The 21078-nt window shown below is 40.2% G+C and overlaps 2 protein-coding genes across 2 annotated transcripts; one reads left to right on the forward strand and one right to left on the reverse strand.

Annotated features, from left to right (window-relative positions):
* Positions 1-1013: 1013 nt before the first annotated feature.
* On the reverse strand, positions 1014-9322 carry LOC110977365 (methylsterol monooxygenase 1-like). Its single transcript, XM_022231410.2, has 7 exons — positions 8949-9322; positions 8639-8716; positions 6723-6871; positions 5930-6056; positions 5664-5712; positions 3312-3467; positions 1014-2924 (listed from the first exon to the last, which is right to left on the reverse strand). Exons 1-7 carry the CDS (start codon positions 9108-9110, stop codon positions 2785-2787), a joined length of 861 nt encoding a protein of 286 aa, XP_022087102.1. The 5' UTR covers positions 9111-9322; the 3' UTR covers positions 1014-2784.
* A 10504-nt stretch (positions 9323-19826) lies between these two features.
* LOC147798398 (uncharacterized) lies at positions 19827-20702 on the forward strand. Its single transcript, XM_087139975.1, has one exon. The coding sequence runs from the start codon at positions 19827-19829 to the stop codon at positions 20700-20702; it is 876 nt and encodes a 291-aa protein (XP_086996101.1).
* Positions 20703-21078: the final 376 nt, after the last annotated feature.

Consider the following 21078-nt stretch of genomic DNA (forward strand, 5'->3'; position numbering starts at 1 on the left):
ACTGATACACACTCACACTCTAGGACCATTTTTGCCAAATATCATCATCACTGACATTTCCAAGTTAGTGGACCAAGTCAAACAGCTTGCTGCTCATGTGGTCACTTCCACTTCACATGTTATTCAACAGCAATGGATCCCTGTACTTCAGCTGCTCTGTGGAGATCTGAGACAGTGCAACTAAACACTTTGGGGGGTCAACTAGTTGACAAAAGTCATTCCATTTCAACTATGGTTGAACATTGTTCTCACTTGATAACACTCCTAGTCGAGTGTCAGTTAAAATCCCATCGTTACTCATTAGAAAAACAGCAAATCAAAAATACTCAAGTCAGCAGTGTAAATCTATGCTGCAGATGGGGAATGATAAACAAATTGCCCAGGCCATGAAAACTTAAAGGAGGGGTGCTGTCACCACATGACATTAGGGGATGCTGTACGTGATGCAATTAACAACTTACACATTCTTACACCCATTAACCTTACATCAAAACAGCCCATTTAAAGCTTTATATTTTTCTTCGCTATTTTCAATAATGTTATGGAATAAATTTTGGTTGTTCAAAAATTCCAGAAGTACCTCAAAATCTGCCTGTTTTTTTCCCTCACCGGGAAAGTGAGCGGATGATCCAAAAACCCCTCCCCCCATCTGAGAGTGGGAAAATGTACATGTATAGCTCATCCCCCCCAAAAAAAATTACATCCCGACTACAGCTCAAGCCATTCTTCCTGAAGTTGGATCACAGACACCTTGTGCATTCAACACAAACTGTTGTTTCTTGAAAAGCTCACTCTTGCAGAAACAATGTTCATCACATTAATCGATTCATGAAAGATACTCTTAAAACATGTTATGAAATTAGATGTTTTATGAATAACATTCAATGTTACAGTAGATTTGTTTTATTAAATGTTATTTTTCACCAAAAAATCTGAAAGTGGATGTCTCGCATTTCAGTGTTGTATTTCCACTAGTACTGCTCACGACACAAAGAGTTCAACACTTCAACTGCTTGATGGTTGTGATATAATTTTATTAGTGCCACTACAATCAGAACAAACTAGAAGTGCAGGCTTTACAGTTCTTTGATAGTGAGAAAGGGGAATGCAAGAATCAAGGAAATTAAAAAAATAGGGAAATCATAAATTACACCCATATATTCTTATAGCACACAATATACATATTCTACCATAACACTGGGTACGTTTTAACTGGTACACATGCACAGATTGTAAACTGAGCTTAGCACTTGATGGTTTGAACCAGCACAAGTAACAAACACCAGATTCTGACACATGCATTTGCAATTTAACAGAGAGTTTCTATGTGGAAAATAATTTCAACAGGTCAACTGTCACACTTGAATAACCCGCATTTAAATGATATGGATATTTTCTGTGATATTGTTTCATTACTTGGAATTACTCTTTAAGTCAAGCATATGATCTTGGAAAAAAAAGTTTTACGCAAAGTAATAATGAAAAAAAGGAGCTAGCAAAACCTTTTAAAAGAGTGGGTCTAATTTTTTTCCTCCAACAAAATTCATTTTCAACTGTTGCGCTGCATGATGAAACAATTAATTCATCAAATACAAGGTCACGTCACATCACAATCTTTTATTGGCTTTCAGCCAGATAGCCTAAAGCAAACTGTCCAAAGTTCAGAGTGTTGTAATGCTTATTCTTAAATCACAGAATTATCAGTAGACAATAAGGTCAGGTAACAATGGTGCATGCTGCCCACATTCTTTTTCCAGCTCTAGGGAAATGACTGCATCAAGTTAGCCGCAGATTTCCAATTGGAAATACTGCACCGAAAGACTGACCATTAAATTCCTGAAGCAATGAATGGTCTTCAAAGCTGCGCCAATATGTGGCAGCAGAAACTCATTATAATTTGCTCATTTTTTTCCATTGGTTTGTTCACTAATACTTTTATTACAAAGGGAAACAGCATGAGACACAATCTTTACCTTGCTTTGGATTTTGCCAATTATATAAATATTATTCACTTTGAACAGCTCACATTCTTGCTTTAAAACATACTTTCTAAATCATTACTTATATTACAACATGCATTGTAAAATGTTTCCAATGAATACTCAGACCGGATTAATACACCTATGTAATAGGTTTTAGCTTTACAAAGGTAAATGTTAAAGATTCTCATATGTGTTTGTATTCACTAGAATATTTTTGTTATAGGATATATTCTATGTGTAAAAACATTAAGCTGCTGTCATTCTGTAAGGCTACATGGAGAAAGAAAATTCTGCAGTAAAATGCCACTGAACACTTTATTAAAGACCAACGTACACAGAAAAAATCAATGGTAAGAATGGCATATATTTGTTGGTTTCGTTTCAACCCTGCTGATCACTGATGCAAAATTATGAGGCATCAACAATGAACGTATAAAGTGATGTATTCCGGCCACAAAATTGTACAGCATTACCAAATCTTGTGCACTTTAAAATGTCTCAAGGGTAATCCTTTCGAACAAGTTTTTGTGGTTTCTATACACAGGTATGGTCAGTGGGAAAGATTAACATGTTATGTGAAGCTGTGCAGACAAATCTTGGGGGCAAATTTATGGAGAGATTTACAAAGCTGTTGCCATTTCTGAGCAAAATAACGCTGAATGAAAACCAGTGGCAAAACTTGGGAGAAAGCGCTCAGGTGGAGGTTGAGTACTTTAGACCTACCCTCCCCAAAACAGAAACACGCCTATTTCTATACAGCTAGACACATATTTTGTCCATTCATTGGTAGGATTGACTGCATTTAATCTTTCTTGTTCCCCTTCTCCTTCTCCATGTATTCCTTGTACTGTCGGTCCGTGCCAAAGATCTTGTCCCACCAGGTGAAGGTGGAAGAGTAGTTGCCATTGAAGTTCATGTGGTGAAAGTCGTGGAATCGGGCGCCTGGGTTTACGAGCAAATAAATGTTAACTAAAGTAGCTAATAGATGTCTTGCATGGATTGTATACTTACTTTTGAAAAAAAAAAGAAGTTGCAAATACTAAATTAACTGAGGGGATCAACTTTGAGTTGCACAAACCAAGCAAGTGAATTACTCATATAGAAATGTGCAGAGTATATACACACAACCAATCAAGAATCTCAGGGTGTAACATTTGAGACAAAACTCCAGAAGAATCCTCCAGTGTCAAATTGTTTTTATACAGTACCCTGACAAGGTGCTGAAAATGAGATCTACATGTATGGGGGTTTGTAACACAGCAAGGACTGTGCGCCCCGGCTGGACTCTGGGTAGGTGGACTGTGAGGGGCAAAGGATTTTCAGACCTACCTCCATAGAATGGCAGGAGGTGCAGAGGGTTGATGGGAAGGTCATAGCCACTGTGGACATCGATGGTTTCAAGGAGACGGACGAACATCCAGCCCCAGAGGAAGGCTAGGTGGTTAGCCATGAGTAGGATGCCCCACATGGTTCCCAGGCCCAGAACTGCAAGAAATAGAGAGACCCAAAATGTACCACTCAATGCTGGAATTTGTTTTTTTCTCTTCCAACGATGAACAGCCCCAGCAGCAAGATTTTTGGGGGGCCTGAAAACACCCTTTTGAAAAAGACAAGATGTATCAGCCAAATCTTGACATCAGATACAAATTTGTACAATATTTGTAGAATCCTTCTCATTAGGTACACTCAACTGCACACACAACCTCTGATTCAATTGTCACTAAATGAAACACGGATGACCATTTGTGTACAGGTGTCTGGGTTTGTAAGAACTGTGCTACAAGAATAGGAATATGCTCTTTTCATAATTACGCATTCACAAATGTTATATTTACGTTGTTACATTCACCTCCACAAACATGTTGAGATAACTCTAAAAGCTTAAGAATGCTAATTAAAGTACATAATACTGTGCATTATCTAAGTAATTTATGTACATTGATAGTTAAAATATTGTTTAACGTTTACTTCTAATTTATTATCTGACTTTTTGCTCAATTAATGTTGTTGCAAAGTTTGAAATGAATTCTGAAATTCTTAAATCAAATCCCCTTCAGGCATGCTTGCTATATGTACAGCCTACTATGATCAATTCATCTGAAATATTTACCTACTGGTATCTCCCTAAAATGCATGCACAATTTCGAAATTTTCTGGCCATTAACAGCTAGAATGCTGGAGTGAACCATTAACATTATTAAGATTCCATAGTTACAAAACACCTCTTTTTTGATTTATGTAACTAGGACAAGTAGGTTAACTTTAGTTCTGGACAAAAACGTTACAAAATCCGTCTTGGAATTCTTGACATACAGATATGTACAAATACTGTGTCAGCAATACCAGCAGATTGTTGCAACAAGCATGTTACAAACACTTTCCGCGTATGTGCAGATTCACCGTGGAAGTTGTTACCCTCATGAAACTGTGATTTGCAGAAGACATGAGGGTACCCTCAACATATGGCTCACACTGACAACCATCATCTCCGGAAATACACAAATTGCTTCAGTGATTTCAATGATACAAATCTCTGCCACAACCAACTTCAGTGACGACAAAAACTTTGTACCTTTGCAAGTATTTCTTTCACTTGTTGTGTAAGAAAAGTTTATGCAATTTTGGTTAGGTAGCCAAATCTAAAAGTTTGCACAAGCTTTTAGTAGTCAGCAAATTTCTTCGTCAGATAAATGCAACACAGAGTACCTTCCTTTTCAATATGGTGCTTCCAAACTAACATGGCTGCCCAACACATACGTGTGCAGCCGATCATGATGGACAGATTTCAAGCTTCCCTTGAGTTACAAAAAAACCTTCAGTATAGCAACATATATTATTGCATTTTTGTTAGCTGATTGTGAATATGCTAACAAATGTACACCCTACGGTATTCACATCAGCCACAAATTTACTTCAATACCAACCTCCCATTTCAAGTTAATAAGAAACATTAGTTTGATTGTCACTGTTTAAATATTCACAAAAAGCAAACACTAAGATACAGGTAAGAAAGATCTTTGACAGTCAATCTTATTTCAGACTTGCTTCTTGGACATTCAAACTAACCTATTTTGCCAAGTTTTAAAGTAGCTCTGATGAGAACAATAGCTCAACTATTTTTGGAATACCCAAATATTCAACAAAGAATTCCAAGATTCAAGTTTGTTGATATATAGAGATACAGTGCTGTATTTAGTACGCCACTTAACGCTTTGAATCAACTTTTATGCAACTGAATAAACAAAGAATGGAGAAGAAGATACAGAATCTTTTTATAGAACACTTTGATAAACTTCGGTCTTGTTGAGCGAAAATTGTCACACTTTTTAGTTTGGAAATATTTAAACAATGCATATCCATTACACAATTTGTTTCAGTTATGTTTGTACATAATTTGGGCACTTTTTCTCGCCTTTTGATTGCTTGTGGACAGGTTAAGGCAACTTTAAGTTATTAATGACAATCCAAGAAAACGGTACTGGCCAGGTAGAAATGTGCTGCAAACTAATCCGTGGGTGACTCCAACTTGGCGAAATTCTTCAGATACTGACTGACCCATTTCCACAATAAATTATGATTGTAAGAATTAATCATCTTCAGTCCACAGATCTGCTTTACTGCAATCAGACATTGCTCTGTTTAACTCTGATAAAAACTTGATTTTCCGGATCAATCACTTACTCATTGTCTCAGCAGGATGAGCATATTCAGCAACCATACCAAAGGGGGCCTGTTTCAAATAAAGATGTGAAAGTAAATAAATAACTCTCTGCTTAACACCATCAATTTGTTGTGACATTTTTCCCCTATTTAAAAAAAATCATCTTCTATGTGGAATGCCGTGTTGGGTAGACTCAAAAACTGAGAGTTGTATGCAACAAGCTTATATCACAAAGATAACAACTTCAAGAGCTTGCAAGACGCGAGTTTCAACTCTGGAAACCCACCTGGAAATTGTGGTGAACCTTGTGGATGTATTTGTAGATTCTCTTGTCGTGGAGGGCACGGTGGAGGAAATAGTGCCAGGTGTCTTCAATGACGAGGCATCCGTAGAACTGGGCTAACAGTACGTACCTGAATTTAAGTAAAGAGTGAGTGAATGGGCAAAAACAATTAAAGCAAAGTTATTAACGAATCCCCAATTCAAATCCATCGGGGTAGGCCGATTCTGTGATTATGACAGAATCAAGACTGCAAACTTCATCATCTTAAGAATCAATTTAGGTGTTCCAGCTTTGTGGACACGGAAGTACAAAGAAAGAAAGGATTCACAAAATTTCTATGTAAACAAACATGCAGGGCAATGTGTCACAGAAATGTTCAAATTATTGAAGCGCCAATAGAACACTTGAGTTGACAGTCTGAAAGACACCCACTGAAACAATTTTTATACCTTTAAATGTTCAAACAAGGGTAAAATTAAAAGGCACATACAGGCTATACCTGCCTTTCGCCTGGTAAGATGGGAAAGGTTAAAAATTAATCAAAGACTGCTCAGAATCATAAATTTTCTTGGAAAGGACATAGGGTACCATCTTCAAAAAATCTTCTGATATTTACAGGTTTATTCGGCTTTAGATTTTTTGCAACTCATTTATAAACAGGCTTAATGTAAACAAAAAAGTTTGGAAATTCAATTGTGGGGTTATCTAGCCAGCTGCTTTCACTGTGTGATGTTAATCAAATAAGGCTAAAGCAAATTGAAGGTATCTTTGTTTTTGAGACTGTTGTACTACTAACCAGGCTGGCATCTTGTCCCACTCAAAGGGTATACTGAGTACTTCACAGTAGACATAGGTCCCACAGATGAGAGGTAACTGAATGCACAACTGGCTGAACAACAGCAGCTTGATGCATTTCCACTGGCCCTCAGCAGTCTCTGGTTTATCCTAAAATTCAAACAACAACTTGTAACCTCTTCTTAAAAGAGTGCCAAGGGAGTAGATTGTGACCAAGCTTTTTCCAAGCATCGAAGAACTAAAAAGCATAGTTTTTACTGGACTAGCAGAAAACAGGTTGAACTGTTTATGACTTTGCCAATGACCTTAACAGGAAAAAAAGCTGAGCTCCTCCTGACCTGGCTTTTTTTTTTTTTTTTGGAGAACAGATGTAGGATAGCTCCAGCACTTCTCAACAATAAAAGCCCAAGACAACTTACAATCATGAAACTTAAGGTCATAGTATTCTCAACATCTACAGGTGCTGGGTTCTTATTTCCAATTTATATTTATCTGATGCACTGTCTGTCTTTGCCAAGTTCCTTGTTGTGTAACAAAGCAACACTAATCCCTCAGCAAATGAAATTTCTCTCAGACTGCTTTCCCAATAATCTACAAGGCAAATACGTGTACATGTACATGTTGAATTATTTGTCATTGTAAAGCAAGTCTTTGAAGGGTCCTTCACAATGTGGCTTAACTATGAGGTATCTGATGTTAGCTCTCATATTAGCTTGCGTAACTAAGCTAGCACAATGCACAGTGCCTTGTATAAATCCCACCATCAGAAGAACAGATAACTGAATGCGATAATACCATGTATCTGAAGTTTTAATCTGTATTGCGGAGATCCAGACACTTCTTTGTTGCTTGATAATACTTCATCAGTAAATAGGAATGATTCGTGTATTTACTAATTCATTCATATTTAGATTTAAAAATATTTCGTGAATTCATTGTAGACTTTCAGGACATTTTTGAAACTCAAACATACCTCAAAATAATTACCCTGCTACACAAACTAAACATTCTTCATTCAATGGCACAAAATTTTCAGTTAAAGTTAGCCGGGGTTTAAGCTGAATTAAGTGGTGCAGTATCTACAATCTTTCTTACAATTGCTTAAAATGGAAAATGAGGCACAGCAACTGGCATGGCCTCTGACTGTTAGGTTCATCTGAATATGATTTTCAGCCATGTATTTTTTCTCTCCGTCTTAAAAAAATGATCAGCAAACCCTAAGGAAATCAGGGAAAAAATGACAGAATTACAATGGCAGGTACGGCACCGGTGAAAACAGCGACCGATCGTGACGTACGCACCCACCAGCCTGTCCGAGGATCGGGTTACACAATCTTTTCTTTGATCAGTACATACACTCTTACTCCTCGTAGTTGTTTTCATTAGTGCGATGTGGTTGCTACCCGCAATTTTGTGAAACTCCCAAATGTCTGCGCTGCCCCATAGCAGTTGCCAGTGTTATAACAAGTCACTAAATTTGGTGACTCGAGTCGAGTCATTTTCACATAGTGGCTCGAATCATTTGGTCAAGAAGTTGAGTTGAGTCACTTTATGTGGTCGAGTCAAGGACTGAGTTTGAGTCAATTTGAGTCACCAATTTTTGAACAAAATTCAATAAAAACACAATGTAACTCACTTTTTGGTATTTTTAGTTTCATTTAGACATACTGAAAATAAATTAGACTGACAGGTATCTAGCCAACTGAGATTTTGCTTTTAATGTTTTTGAGACTCGAGTTTTACAAGCTTGTACTTGAGTCGGGGTCTCCATGAGAGATTTGAGTCAAGTCATTTGATCGCAGAGACTCAACTTGTTTCATTTACTACTTACTGAGTCATTGACTGAAGTCATTACAACCCTGGCAGTTGTTAATTCATAAATGAAATTTCTAAGGTTTTCGATCAAAGTGTTTTCACCTTTTGGATCTTGAACCTTTGCATGAAGGGTAGAAACTGAGCAATGATCGAAGGTAAGCTGATCAGGTAGTAAGACAACTGAAAAGAAGCAGAATATAACATCAGTATCTTTAACTTTAAGCAATAAATAAACCTGAGAACATTAGCTTTCAAGAACATGAATATCATTTTCAAAGAGTGAAAATTTTTGAACTAAACTCTGAAAGGGCGCAAGTACTCAAATAGGTTCTGAACATTATCACAGCCATTCAAAGCAGAAATATCAATTGTGAAATATTCCAAGTTAACGCCTAGCCTGCTGAGTCTTTACCATGTGCACCATAACCGAACCAACAGTTGCTATCTGGAATCGGGTGTAGTTGTCGGTCATGTAGTTCCAGGCCATCTCCACGGGAGGCTTGAGTGGATTCTCCGGGACGTATTCCCAGAACTCACTCAACCTCATGGTTCCGATGATTCCTTCTTCAGCCATGTTTGCCTAGTTCGTAACACAAGTACCTGTAGAACCAACCGACTGTTCGCTTTTGATGGTTTAGTCCGCCTGCTTGGGGTAATAATAAACTGTGCACCCTTAGAGCTGAATGAACCAGCGCAAAAGAGCGTTGTCAAGATTCAGTCGAGTCCACAGTGCCGGCGCGGCGTCGGTGACCGGTGATCGACTGATCGTACACGCTTAGCGCGCATGTACACAAATATCACCTGATCATGGTAAGACCAAAGATTGTATAGCGCCGCGCAGCTAGCTGGGTACAACCAAACTGATTTTCGGCTGGACGCTATTTTTACGGCTGCAAGTAATCGTTTACGTAAACGGCTAGAAATTCTACGGAGGCCGATCACGGCATAGTAGAAAGAGCCCATGAACGTCAACAAACAAATTACAGAAAGAAGCAATGTTTAAATGAATCCTTCGATGGAATGTATCTTAGCTATGAAACAACGTGAACAACTGAGATTTTTTTTCACCAACAGGAAAAAAGACAGGAATAAGAAACACACTAAGGCTGCATCCGAATCTGTTGTCTAGAGCTAGGTCTAGGTCTTCACTCCATTGAAAGTACGCGGAGACACGCAGACAATAGACCTAGCCGTAGCTCTGGAAGACCGTTTCGGACACGGCGTAAGCCTTTGTGGAAAATGAATGAGGGCGCTCGTGTAGACAATATGATGACCCCAAAATAATGTCTTCGCGAACCGAATCGCAATTTGTATACTATACAATTTCTCTTCTATTAAGGAAGTTGGTGGCACATGAATTCGGCGGTTTATAAAGAACCTTAGAATTTAATAGCAGAGATATAAAACAGTACCGGAATATATTTAGAAAGTGTGAAACACGAAAACGCAAAAATCAAAATCGCTCTATAATATTGATTTCAGGAGTCAACGCACCCGATTAGGAATAAAAACGAGAATGTCGCTTTCTGGGCTGGAGTCCATTTTCAAACGATTTTGTACCATCCTAGATTTCGAAAAAGTGTAATTTTCTCTAAAGGAATGTGTAGGGGGGACCCCTGGGCACACTTAATTAGCGCCCCGAATGATTCGGCCCACACGCTGTCTCATCCCAACTGATTTCATGAGTCAACGCACCCGATTAGGAATAAAAACGGGACTGTCGCTTTCTGGGCTAATGTTTGTTTTCAAACGATTTTGTACCATCCTAGATAACAAAAAAGTATGCTTTTCTCTAAAGGAATGTGTAGGTGGACCCCTGGAGTAGTAGAGAGGTGACAGTTCTAGAACAGAAGGGGGCTTCCCCCTTTTTCACTTGCGACTTCCCTAGCCAACCCTAGTGACCCCCAAACCAAAAACGGACTTTCAGCGGGCCTCCCCACTTTTCGAAAAAAATTAGCTCTCCCCTGAAGCTTCTAAAAAAATTAGATAATTTATAAAATCTGTATATAAAACAGAGACATCAGCACTCCACCAAAACAACAACCTTTTATTCCACTTCCCAAATATTTGTCTGTTAAAACTGCAATCATTAACGTACAAAACAAAAATGACTCTGGGTGCATGATTCGCTGGGCGTTGAGAGCTGTTTTAAAATCATATTCAGACTATGTAAGCAATCAGTTGGAAATCAATCCAAAATATAGAATACACGAATGTAGAACTTCAACTTATATTGCCGACGACGGCTTAAATTTTTCAAACGTAGACTTTCCGACACCATATAATTTGGTCATTAATATATTTGGTTACAAGGGTAAGGACCGCGTCTACCTGCTTTATAAAACTAAGCGCATTGCCGAGCCCATCAATTTACTCTACTTTAAAGGTCTCTACTGTTGGATTATGCACTTTTTCCGGTTAATGGGCGACACCAACATGCACAACGGTAAAAACATTATTGTTTTAGATGTTTCAATCACTTTCAAACGGCAAAAAGACTCGGACACCAAGACACCAGACACCAAGAACATTGCCAAGGAATGGACACAGCGCCTGGCAAAGTAGTGTTTCCCGTAAAGGGTCAATTCCACCCAAGCCAAAAACCCTAAAAAATTTCTCAACGTTTCTTTAAAAGTCAAATGAGCTAACTTTTGCCACTAATTTTGAATAAATTAATTACTGCTCACGCGGCGTGGCTAATCGACCACGGTTATGAAACGAAACGAGATTTAATTGAGCAGGCAAAGCTGGACATGCAAAATCAAAGGCATCACGTCTGCTTGGTTAGAACGACCAAAGACAAAAACAAGTCTCTAAACCAAAGGAAATATTTATTCCCAATTATTTACTAGCAGATTAAAAATAAAAAACTATTTAATTAGTTAGATAGAAATCAGACAAATATAAAAAAGACACGATAAATCAAAAAACAAACGTAAATTGCCACATTTGCCAAGACATGGTCGAATCAGTTAAATTTAGTATATTCGGTCGATTGCATGCACAGTTTACATTTCGACGCTTTATTTGAATGCACCGATTGTAAAGAATGTCACGACAGCCACAAATGTAACGACTGCACAAAATGTACCCAGTGTTCGACTTGTGACGAATGTGGCGAATGTACAAATTGCGTGGCTTGTTTCAATTCATACCACTGCGAAAATTCAAATGCTTTGGACAGCTGCGGAACCTGTTTTGACAACTCAAAAGGCGACAAAGTAATATCAATTAAAAACATTTTCTTTGAAGTAGGTTAAACCTTGGAATTGGATAAGCTCGCTTACATTTATTGCCCGCAGTTGGACACCAATTTTAATTTTTACAACGGGCAGTCGTTTGATTTATTACAAGTGATTTCGACAAATAGATATTTCCGCCGTGATTTCAAACGCCTTAAAAGTTAAAACCCATAAATATCGCCAAATTAACCTTCTATGTCAGGACAGAAACTTGAAGGCTTTTGCAAAATGAAAACGACGGATTAATTATTGAACTAAACATTTTAACCACGCAATGATAAAACCTATATTTTAAAAAGATGGCTACAAACGTCGAGTAAACTCTGTACCCAGACTTGACTGGATATCAAGCCGAAAATCGGGACAAAAATTTATCGCTTTCAAAAGATTGAAAAAATTCGAGGCCACATATTACGAGAACGCGAAGCGAGACATACTTGTTATAAAAAGATTACAAGTCTGTTAACCACGTTTAATTAAGTGGAATACGGCGTCGAAGCTATAGGCCCTACTTCGGCAGCCATAGGCACCCCCGCTATAATGGGAATAATTACTCGGCCTATAGGAGTGGCTATGGAAGGCCTTGCCATAGGCTCATTTGGCGCTTACGCGATATTGAAATACGCCAGTCGCAGGTGGGTTTATAAACCTAAAATCACGATTAAATTCGCGTGCTTGGAGACGTCAAGCTAAACACCATTGACGAATAAGTGTCGCACGCCAAGTTGAAAACGGCGATATTTCCCAAGAAGAATTTGTTTAAATTTTGTCCGAGCTTAAAATGTTTAACGAAATGAAGGAAAAAATTAGGTCAAATACGACGACTAAGTTGAAAGAAAGTAAATTGACGAGTAGAGAAGAATTTGATCGACGGGTCAAAGAGAAAGCAGAAGCACTCGCCAACGAAAGGGCTGCAGTTTTAAAAAAGTTCTTATGAAAAAACTTGGCGAGTAACTTTGCCCAAGTCTGCCAAATAGAAGAGCCGCCACCGCTTACCCCACCGCGCCTTCTTGTTAAAAACCTTTTTTTAAAAGATGGGGTTCAATTTTAGTCATTTGGCAATCGTAGTAAATAAAGACAATTCATTTGCAGCCGAGTTTCCAAATTTAACCGCGGCATACAAGTTATCGAGAGTGAAAATTGACGAAGCCGTCGATCGTTCAGTTACTGACGCGATATCGTTCTATCAGAACCAATTTAATTTCGCGGTGTATTGCGCGACGACGGCATGCGGGGTGGGTTTTGACCTACTGTCTGATCCGAATCCGTACGTATCAGCCCTATTCAACTTTCACGTGTATTGTACGGTTAGGAAAATGTTTTACTGCGTGATGCCGATACCCAGCGACAACATTTTTGACACGCTGCACAACAATTACGATCATAGAAAATTTACCGGCACTTGCCTATTGTACGACGTCGACCAAAATATCATTTAAACAAACGAGGGATTAATTTCAAGATGTATTTCAAGATGTATACAAAACGAGTGATGCTACATCAAACGGGCTAGGCACAGCCTACTATTATAAAGACGGCTACGCTCCCGTCCCGGGTAAAAAACTATGACGCACACGACTTTTACACGTAATTAACGGCAAATATGCGGGATCCACTTTTATGGGCTTCGGTTGGGCTAAACCGCCAAATGCTCTGGCCACGCTAGTACCTACATGGTAAATTGGCTAGTACCTACACGGTAAATTCGATCCAGCAGTCTGCCGCAGTTACCCTGACGTGGTGGGACTTTGTCCTGAAAAATCGAGCTTGACAGACGTTGAAATTACAAAAGTAAATGAGTCAATTAGAGCCTACGTTTACGCGCTGTTGGGAGCTGAGGCACAGCCGAAAACGAGCGTAATGGCATCAGGAACGGGACTAGACGCTCAATGGCAGTTTACTACTATAGTAGAGTTTTAATTAATTCGGTGTCCGACTTGGAGGCCAGTATAGATCAATTTCAGGATTCGTTACAGTACGCTAAAACGCCATTAAATTTTGTAGTGGCGCCCAGCTTATAGTTGGTTCCCTCTGACATGGATCTGCGCATCGGAACGTTTGAAGGATGCAACAACAATTTGCAAATCGCGACTGAAGACAATTCTAGCGACGTTTCAGAGACTACCGATTTTAACGAAAAAGTTGACGACAAGGAACCTGTACCTGCTTTACCAAAGCCAGATCCCATACCAAATATAAAGCCCGTTTTACCACCCAATCCCGAAAGAAACCGTTGGACATGCATAACGAAGAAAAATTGTCGTTGACGATCAGAACGATTGCAGTTACGGGATTCGGATTTATGTTGTACAATTTACAAACTTAGATATCTTGACAAAAAAATAAAAAGGCAAAAAAATAACCCACTTTCTCGATCAAGCCTCAATTAAAAGGCTTTACCGAGAAAGTGGGTTATTTTTTTGCCTATTAACCTATTAACTATTTATAAATCTGTTGATTCGTCAATTATGTTACACTTTTTCATTAAATTGCATTTAGACAAACGAGCACGCAATTCCACTTTACGTACCAAATGGACGTGTCTAATCTTTCAATGCTTGCTTGGTCAGCTTTGCGATTAATAAATTGCAATTTAACGTTACAATCGTTACAATAGCAAAATTCATTCTCGTCAATAATTCTCTGTGGATAAATTTTTCGGGGTTAAACATATTATTTTGCTTGGCGTAACGTTGGCAAATAGTTACTTTAATTGCGTCGGTACAAATTTTGCAATCTAATCTTTGCTTATTTAAAATCAAAAATTAGACATTTCTTTTAATTTCTTACACTTGCTGCATTGCATATTCATGGTCAATTACTGACGATTAATAAAATATTTCATAATTTTTATTGAATACAATAATTCAATGGAGGCTCGGTGTTTAAAATTAACTTGCTAAATTTCAAGTCTCGTAAATGTTTTTTAATTATTTCCCTTTCAAAATCCGGGGGACAACATCGTTGTCGTCCAAGCATTGATCAAAGCTAACTCGGTCTTTGCAGTTAAAAATGTAATCAAGGCCGTATTTTCTCTGAAATCTTTTAGAACCGAATTATATTTTTGGCTCAATAACCAACATCTATGAAGATAATGTCTGCCACTAAAAGCCATTGTGCTCAGAATACATGTGTTACTATTCTTACATTTCTTCCGATATTTTATATCCTGATGAAAACTACAGTCATCAATTACAAACAGCGTATTTACCCCGTCAAAAACTTTTTGACAAACTTTTATACAAATCGATCGCCTTGTTTAGTTCTAGCCTCTCCCTGCCCAAGTCACTTAGAAAAACTTTTTCATCGTTGTATATTCATGGCCGATCTAAACACAAAAATACGAACTTATATTCAGTTTTCAAAAGGTCCACCATCCATCGAGGTTTGCCCGACCCCGTTTTACCCACGGTTAAGGCGCAGTGTGGATTTTTATACTACTACTCATTTACTTTAACCCATTTTAAAATGTCAAGCTTTTAAAATTGCCGTCTTCCGCCGTCAACTGCGCGTCCATAACTAAAAATACGCACATCATTAAAGGCCCCGCCGTCTATGCCACTTTTCCATTTGTATCGACATGTCGCCTCCGTCACCCAATGGCCTACCCGACCCGTGAGCCGAGTTATCGTCGGGCTTCTAAAATCTAGCCAAAGTCCATATTTATCTTTTAAATTACTGGCCATGTCTACGCCCGTTAAATTTAGGTCTTTGACGACCGCTCGACCCGCTTCTGAACCCGAGTCTCCGAAAAATTAGGAAATTTCAGTAAAGTGTTGGTATTCAAACAGTCCCTGCGAATAAAGTTGATTGGGCTTGCCTTCGACCGTGACGCTCGTTTTCGTGATGTGTGGATTATACAATTTTTGTGGGTTCTTTTCGCTGGGATCTTTAAATAGGATCAAAACGCCTTTCAAGCTTTGAACGTTGAACGTCAGAGGCTCTTTAAAACCCGTGATCCGTTAAAAGAGACACGTCCTGCGAAACTGCGTAACGATTTTTAAAAACGTCTGCAATGGCCTTGTCTTTACCGTCGTTTAGAGCCGCGTTACCGTCGGCTGCACCCAAACGCAATTTTGCCACGCTTTCTCTTTCCGGGCCAAAATAGGCCATATTTTTCGTCTGCGTCAGCGGTAGCCAGTTGTCTTTGAAATTGTGAAATATAACCGCGTCGCAGTAGCTGACAATCTTATTGCCCTGTAGACTGAAGTTCGGAAACTAAGTTCCTTGTCAAGTTATTATAAACGGTCCTATTGTCGTCCGAGGCCCCGTCTAGGTTCAACGTGAAAGCCAGTTTAGCGGTGCCAGGAACTATAACGTCGTCTATGCCCAACGCCTGAAATTTAACGTTTAGCCTATGGCCTGCCGCAATTGTGCTTGGAGTATGTGTGATGGTCACTCCGCGTCGTTCGGCTTAGATGGCCAGAGGCACTTTGAGCCTGCGACTCGGATTCAATTGTTTGGTGTATTGCTGTGACATTTTTCTTATTATGTAAGTTTTATAATGTGGGTTTTTAAAAAGTAAAACCAGGAACAAATCTTAAACAGGAAAGAAAATGCAATCAGCGATAAACCGTATTTGCACAATAACTCGCGCTTATGAAACATTTCGTGTCTCATTTCTAAAAGCATGTCTCGAACCTCTAAAAGCACGTCTCCCTTGTGGTCTATATCGGCACGCATATCACCAAGCATGCCCTCGATATTTGTTTGATCCGTTTGAATCTCTGTCAATCGGTCTTTAATTTAGTGATCCATGTTTAAAATATGTATTTCAAAAATGGCGAGCGCTTTAACCCTAATCCCCTAGGGTGTATGTAAAAACATATTGAAATCGGTGACTTTGGGACTGTTAGGGTTAATGATGGTAGGAGGAGCCATAGTCAATGCCTTGGCATTTACGGGCTTTAGTAGCCCATCGAAAAAAAGAGTAGACGAGGAACAAAAGAGGCACGATTTAGCCTTGGAACAATTGTCGCAGGCGAAACAAAACTTGGAAAAAAATCGCTTTCATATGCTAGACTTTTTAAACGAGCGCATGAGGCAGGAACGCACCAGTCAGCAGACTTCTGTAAACGTGGACTATAGGCGTTACGCGCCTACACCGAATTGACGGGTAAGCAGGTCGCGCCCCTGCCGCCAGAGCCCAAATTGTCCGATTTCTACAAACCTTCCGAAGATCAAAAAGTTCGCGAATTGGTATGGATTTTGGGAAGAACTGCCCTAGTAGGATTCTTGGCCTATCAACTAGCTTAAGTCTAGTTTAACCGACTTACTTTAAGTCCAATTAGCTTAGTAAGTTTGATTTAAACGACTTATTTTAAATGGACAAATCAAAGGACAAAGAATTTTCAAAATTGTTTTATAGCCCCAAAGGTTACTGGAAAGGCGAAAGTCCCGTAGATCATTTACATCAAAAGACGGGTGCAGACAAGTCGGCCGTGAGAAACTGGTTGAAAAAGCAGGCCATTTGGCAAATTTACTACCCAGACCGACAACGTTACAATCCAAGTTTGTCGCGCCAAACTAAGCGCATCAATTGGACTTTTTATACTTGCCCTGGGATCGGGTAAATCATAAAATTTTTAAATGCACTTTGACCGTAGTCGACGTGGGTTCTAGGCATAAAGAACCCGAGCCGTTGACGAGTAAAACGGCCGAACAAGTATCAGAGGCCGTTAAACGGATCTACAAAAGATTACATTAAAGTTTTGGACAAGTCGAGCACGCTTACGCCGCTGTAAACGGGCTTATTTAGCTTTGTTTTTATGCGATAAATTTCGACAAATGAGAGGTCGCACTCTTTAAACGGAGTAGTCGTTTTATAAAATTTGGTTTAAAAATTAATTTCTTGAATTTATCGGCGTCTTGAAAATCTCTCAACAAATGCCCGTCGATTCAATATCTAACATTTTCCATCGTTTTACCAAAGACCAAATTATTCATTAATTTAAAAAAGTCTTTTTCGAAATCGAACTTTGCTGATTTTCTCAACTCGGTATTTTTATCAATGTAACTTTTCATCCAAGGTGCCTGTTTAAACGAGATTACCCGGTGCACCTCTTTTAAATCTAGACCTAATTCTAGATAGTTTTGCAACGTGCCATAGTGCACGACATATTGTGTTTCGTGCCCAAAGTGCATACGAGTTTATCTATGGAAATAGATTTTGTGTCGCAAGTCTAACTGTTATTTCGGGGGCGTCAGTGACCACAGAGCTAGGCTTATCGGCAGTCGCGCAGAAACTGCAACAGTTTAATGACTCTGACTGCTGTTTATCACTGCAGTCTCTCTCTCTCATTGCGACTCGACCGAGTGCTGTTCGGCGGTAGTTAAATGTCTGAGACAGCTGTCGAACTGGAGTTTGATGACGTTGAGTGCAGCTTGTGGTTCCTTCGATGGTGACAGGATTCTGAACACAGTGTGCTGCTTGACAACTGCCATGGTGACCGCAGTTGAAGGACTAACACCTCAGAGTTCCTGGGAGAAGTTCGCGACATGTCTGCACAGGACACCGCGTTAGCTGGAATGTAGAACTTCCATCCAAGGGCAGGGAACAACGAACTTTGAACTTTGACTTAAACTTTGGTCCATTGTTTCTCAATTTGATGAAATTTGAGTTGTTTAAGTTGTAAAACCAAGAAGAATTTTAACAGCTGTTTACTGTTTGTTATTGCTGAAATTGTTATCGTGCTGTTGGTTTTCTTAATTTAGCAGTGCCATTTGCTGTGTATTTTACCTGATTTACATGTTATTGTAACTTTGCATTGGTTGTAGTGTAAATATTAAGGTTGCAAGATGCCTTCTTCTAGTAGTAATAAATCTACTTCAACTACGGTTAGTAGTGCCAGAATGAGAGCAGCTGCTACACTAGCAAGACTAGCTGCTGAAGCAAAGAGTATGGCGACCTTAAAGGCTATTGAGGAAGAAGAGCTGAGATTGATGCAGCGCAAGAGAGAGTGTCAGCTGAATATCGAGATAGTCAAGGCAGAAGCAGAAGAGAAAGCGCTACGAAATATCGAAGAGCAGTCATCTTGCAACACTCTGAGAGAGCTGTTTGCTGAGCCAACAACCAAGGAGAAGGTGGGACAGTGGCTAAATGATGCTTCAGACAAGTCCTCGCATTATGATTCGGAACAGCCAGTGCAGCCAGCACAAGCGCCAGAGCACTCAGCACGACAGTCTCTACAGTCAGTACAACAGGCCGTGCAGTCACCGCAGCAGAATTTGCAGCCAGCACCATCAGCTCAGCCCACACAGTCCTCTTCCGACATCGGTGTGGTACTGAACTTGCAGCATAAGATGATCGATGCTATGCAGTTGCCAAAGTGCGAGCTACAGAAGTTTAATGGAGATCCACTCCAGTATTGGGTGTTTATCCGCAGCTTCGATGCTACAGTGGGAAACACCAGTGTCGATGATGGTGTGAAGCTCAATCGCCTATTCCATTACTGTACAGGTGATGCTTTGGCAGTTATCAGTAGCTGTGTGGTTATGGAGCCAAAGGCAGGCTACATCAAGGCTAGAGAGCTCCTCAGGGATAGGTTTGGAAATGACTACAAGATTTCTGAAGCTTGGGTCCAGAAGCTCACAGAAGGCCCTCGTGTTGCCCCTGGTGACAAAAGGGCAATCCAAGGTTTGGCTGACGACTTTCGAAGCTGCACTCTCGCTCTTGGAGCGATGGGAAAGCTGGAAGAGATCGATACTAAGAGAAGCCTTGGAGACATACCAAAGAGGATACAACAGGCCCTTCAATCCAAGTGGCGCTCAGAAGCCATTAGTAGGCTTGAAGATACAGGTCGTAACCGAACATAAGTAAGCTGGTTGAGTTTCTCAGTAAAGCCGCAAAGGAGGCAAATGATCCAGTGTACGGCTTCAAGGACCAAAAGGACAAATTTGCAAGAACAAGAGGATCCAACTTCAGTGTGGAGGCATCGTCCAATCAGCAATGCCTGAGAAGCACCCAATCAAAGAAAAGAGCCAAGTCCAATGGAAGGAAGCCAAGACGGACAGCCTGCCCATTGTGTTCCAAGGGCCATATTTTGGCCATGTGCTCCGAGTTCATGAACCTGACAGCTCCTGAACAACTGGCCGTCGCAAGGGATAAGAAACTGTGCTTCAATTGTCTCCTGGAGAAACGGCATTTCTCTAGGAGATGTGGACAGGTTCTGTGTGGTGTTCATGGTTGTCAAGGAAGGCACTCAAAGATGCTTCGTGATGCTTTCCAGTCTAGTCCTTCCAGTGGAAGTACATCAGCCCTGATGGAGTCCATTCCCTCTACTACTCAAGGGAGTCAGGGTGTTGGAGCAACCAGCTATGTGTGCGGGGGATCACAAGTACCGGCCAAGATAGCCTTACCAGTGGTCGCGGTTATGGTAAGGGGCAGCGGTAGGGAAGACTGGTTGAAGACTTACGCCTTGTTGGATCCTGGAAGTAACAGATCTTTCTGTTCGTTGGACTTGACTAAAATGTTGAACCTTGATGGTGACTTACATCCCATGTCCATAAATACCCTCAGTGACACTTCGTCAGTGGAGACACTTGTGGTCTCACTAGAAGTTGCTGGAGTCAATGACAGGGCTCGACGTGGGGCACCTTTTTGTTTGAAACAGGTGCATGCCTTAGAAAATTTCCCAAGTCTTTGCGAGAGTCGTGCTACACATGAGGACCTGCAGAAATTTGAGCATCTTAAGGACATTCCGCTTCCATGCGTGACAAGCAAAGGAGTCTCGATGCTTATCGGTCAGGATGCACCTCACCTGCTTGCACCTCATGACGTGAGACGTGGACTGGTGGGGGAGCCTTACGCTGTGAAGACGGTGCTGGGGTGGACGATAAATGGTCCTTTGACTGACAGAGTACCTCAGCGGGCTACCACGCACTATGTTCGAGGAAATCTAGAGGCGCAGGTGGAACGTTTCTGAAAGCTTGATACTGGAGATGCTTCGGCTTGTGATTCACCTGGTATGTCCATCAATGATAAGAAGGCATTGGCTATTTGGGAGCAGTCTCTGCATGTGGTAGATGGGCACTACCAGCTGGCCATTCCCTTCAAGACAGACGACCCTGGATTGCCGGATAACAGAAGTGTGGCAGAGAAGCGACTTGCATCCCTCAAGAAGCATTTGACCAAGGATCCGAGCTTGCATGATCGTTACACCCTGGAGATGAACAATCTTTTGGAGAAAGGCTATGCGCAAAGGGTCATTGGTAACATGTTGAATGCATCTCCACGTGGAGTGTGGTACCTTCCACACCACTGCGTTCTTAATCCGTCAAAGCAAGAAAAGCTTCGTGTGG

The sequence above is a fragment of the Acanthaster planci genome, linkage group LG08, assembly GCF_054643075.1.
Source record: "Acanthaster planci isolate LZ-2023a linkage group LG08, COTS_SCS, whole genome shotgun sequence".
Lineage (NCBI taxonomy): Eukaryota > Metazoa > Echinodermata > Asteroidea > Valvatida > Acanthasteridae > Acanthaster > Acanthaster planci.

Bases quoted from the DNA above. Each gene is read 5' to 3' on its own strand.
- LOC110977365 (XM_022231410.2), bottom strand. From the start codon at position 9,110: ATGGCTGAAGAAGGAATCATCGGAACCATGAGGTTGAGTGAGTTCTGG. The intron at 6,872-8,638 runs GTGAAAACACTT...TTTGAATTTTAG, and splicing joins AAAGGTTCAAGATCCAAAAG to GATAAACCAGAGACTGCTGA. The intron at 6,057-6,722 runs GTTAGTAGTACA...ACTTAAATTCAG, and splicing joins TGGGACAAGATGCCAGCCTG to GTACGTACTGTTAGCCCAGT.
- LOC147798398 (XM_087139975.1), top strand. From the start codon at position 19,827: ATGTGCTCCGAGTTCATGAACCTGACAGCTCCTGAACAACTGGCCGTC.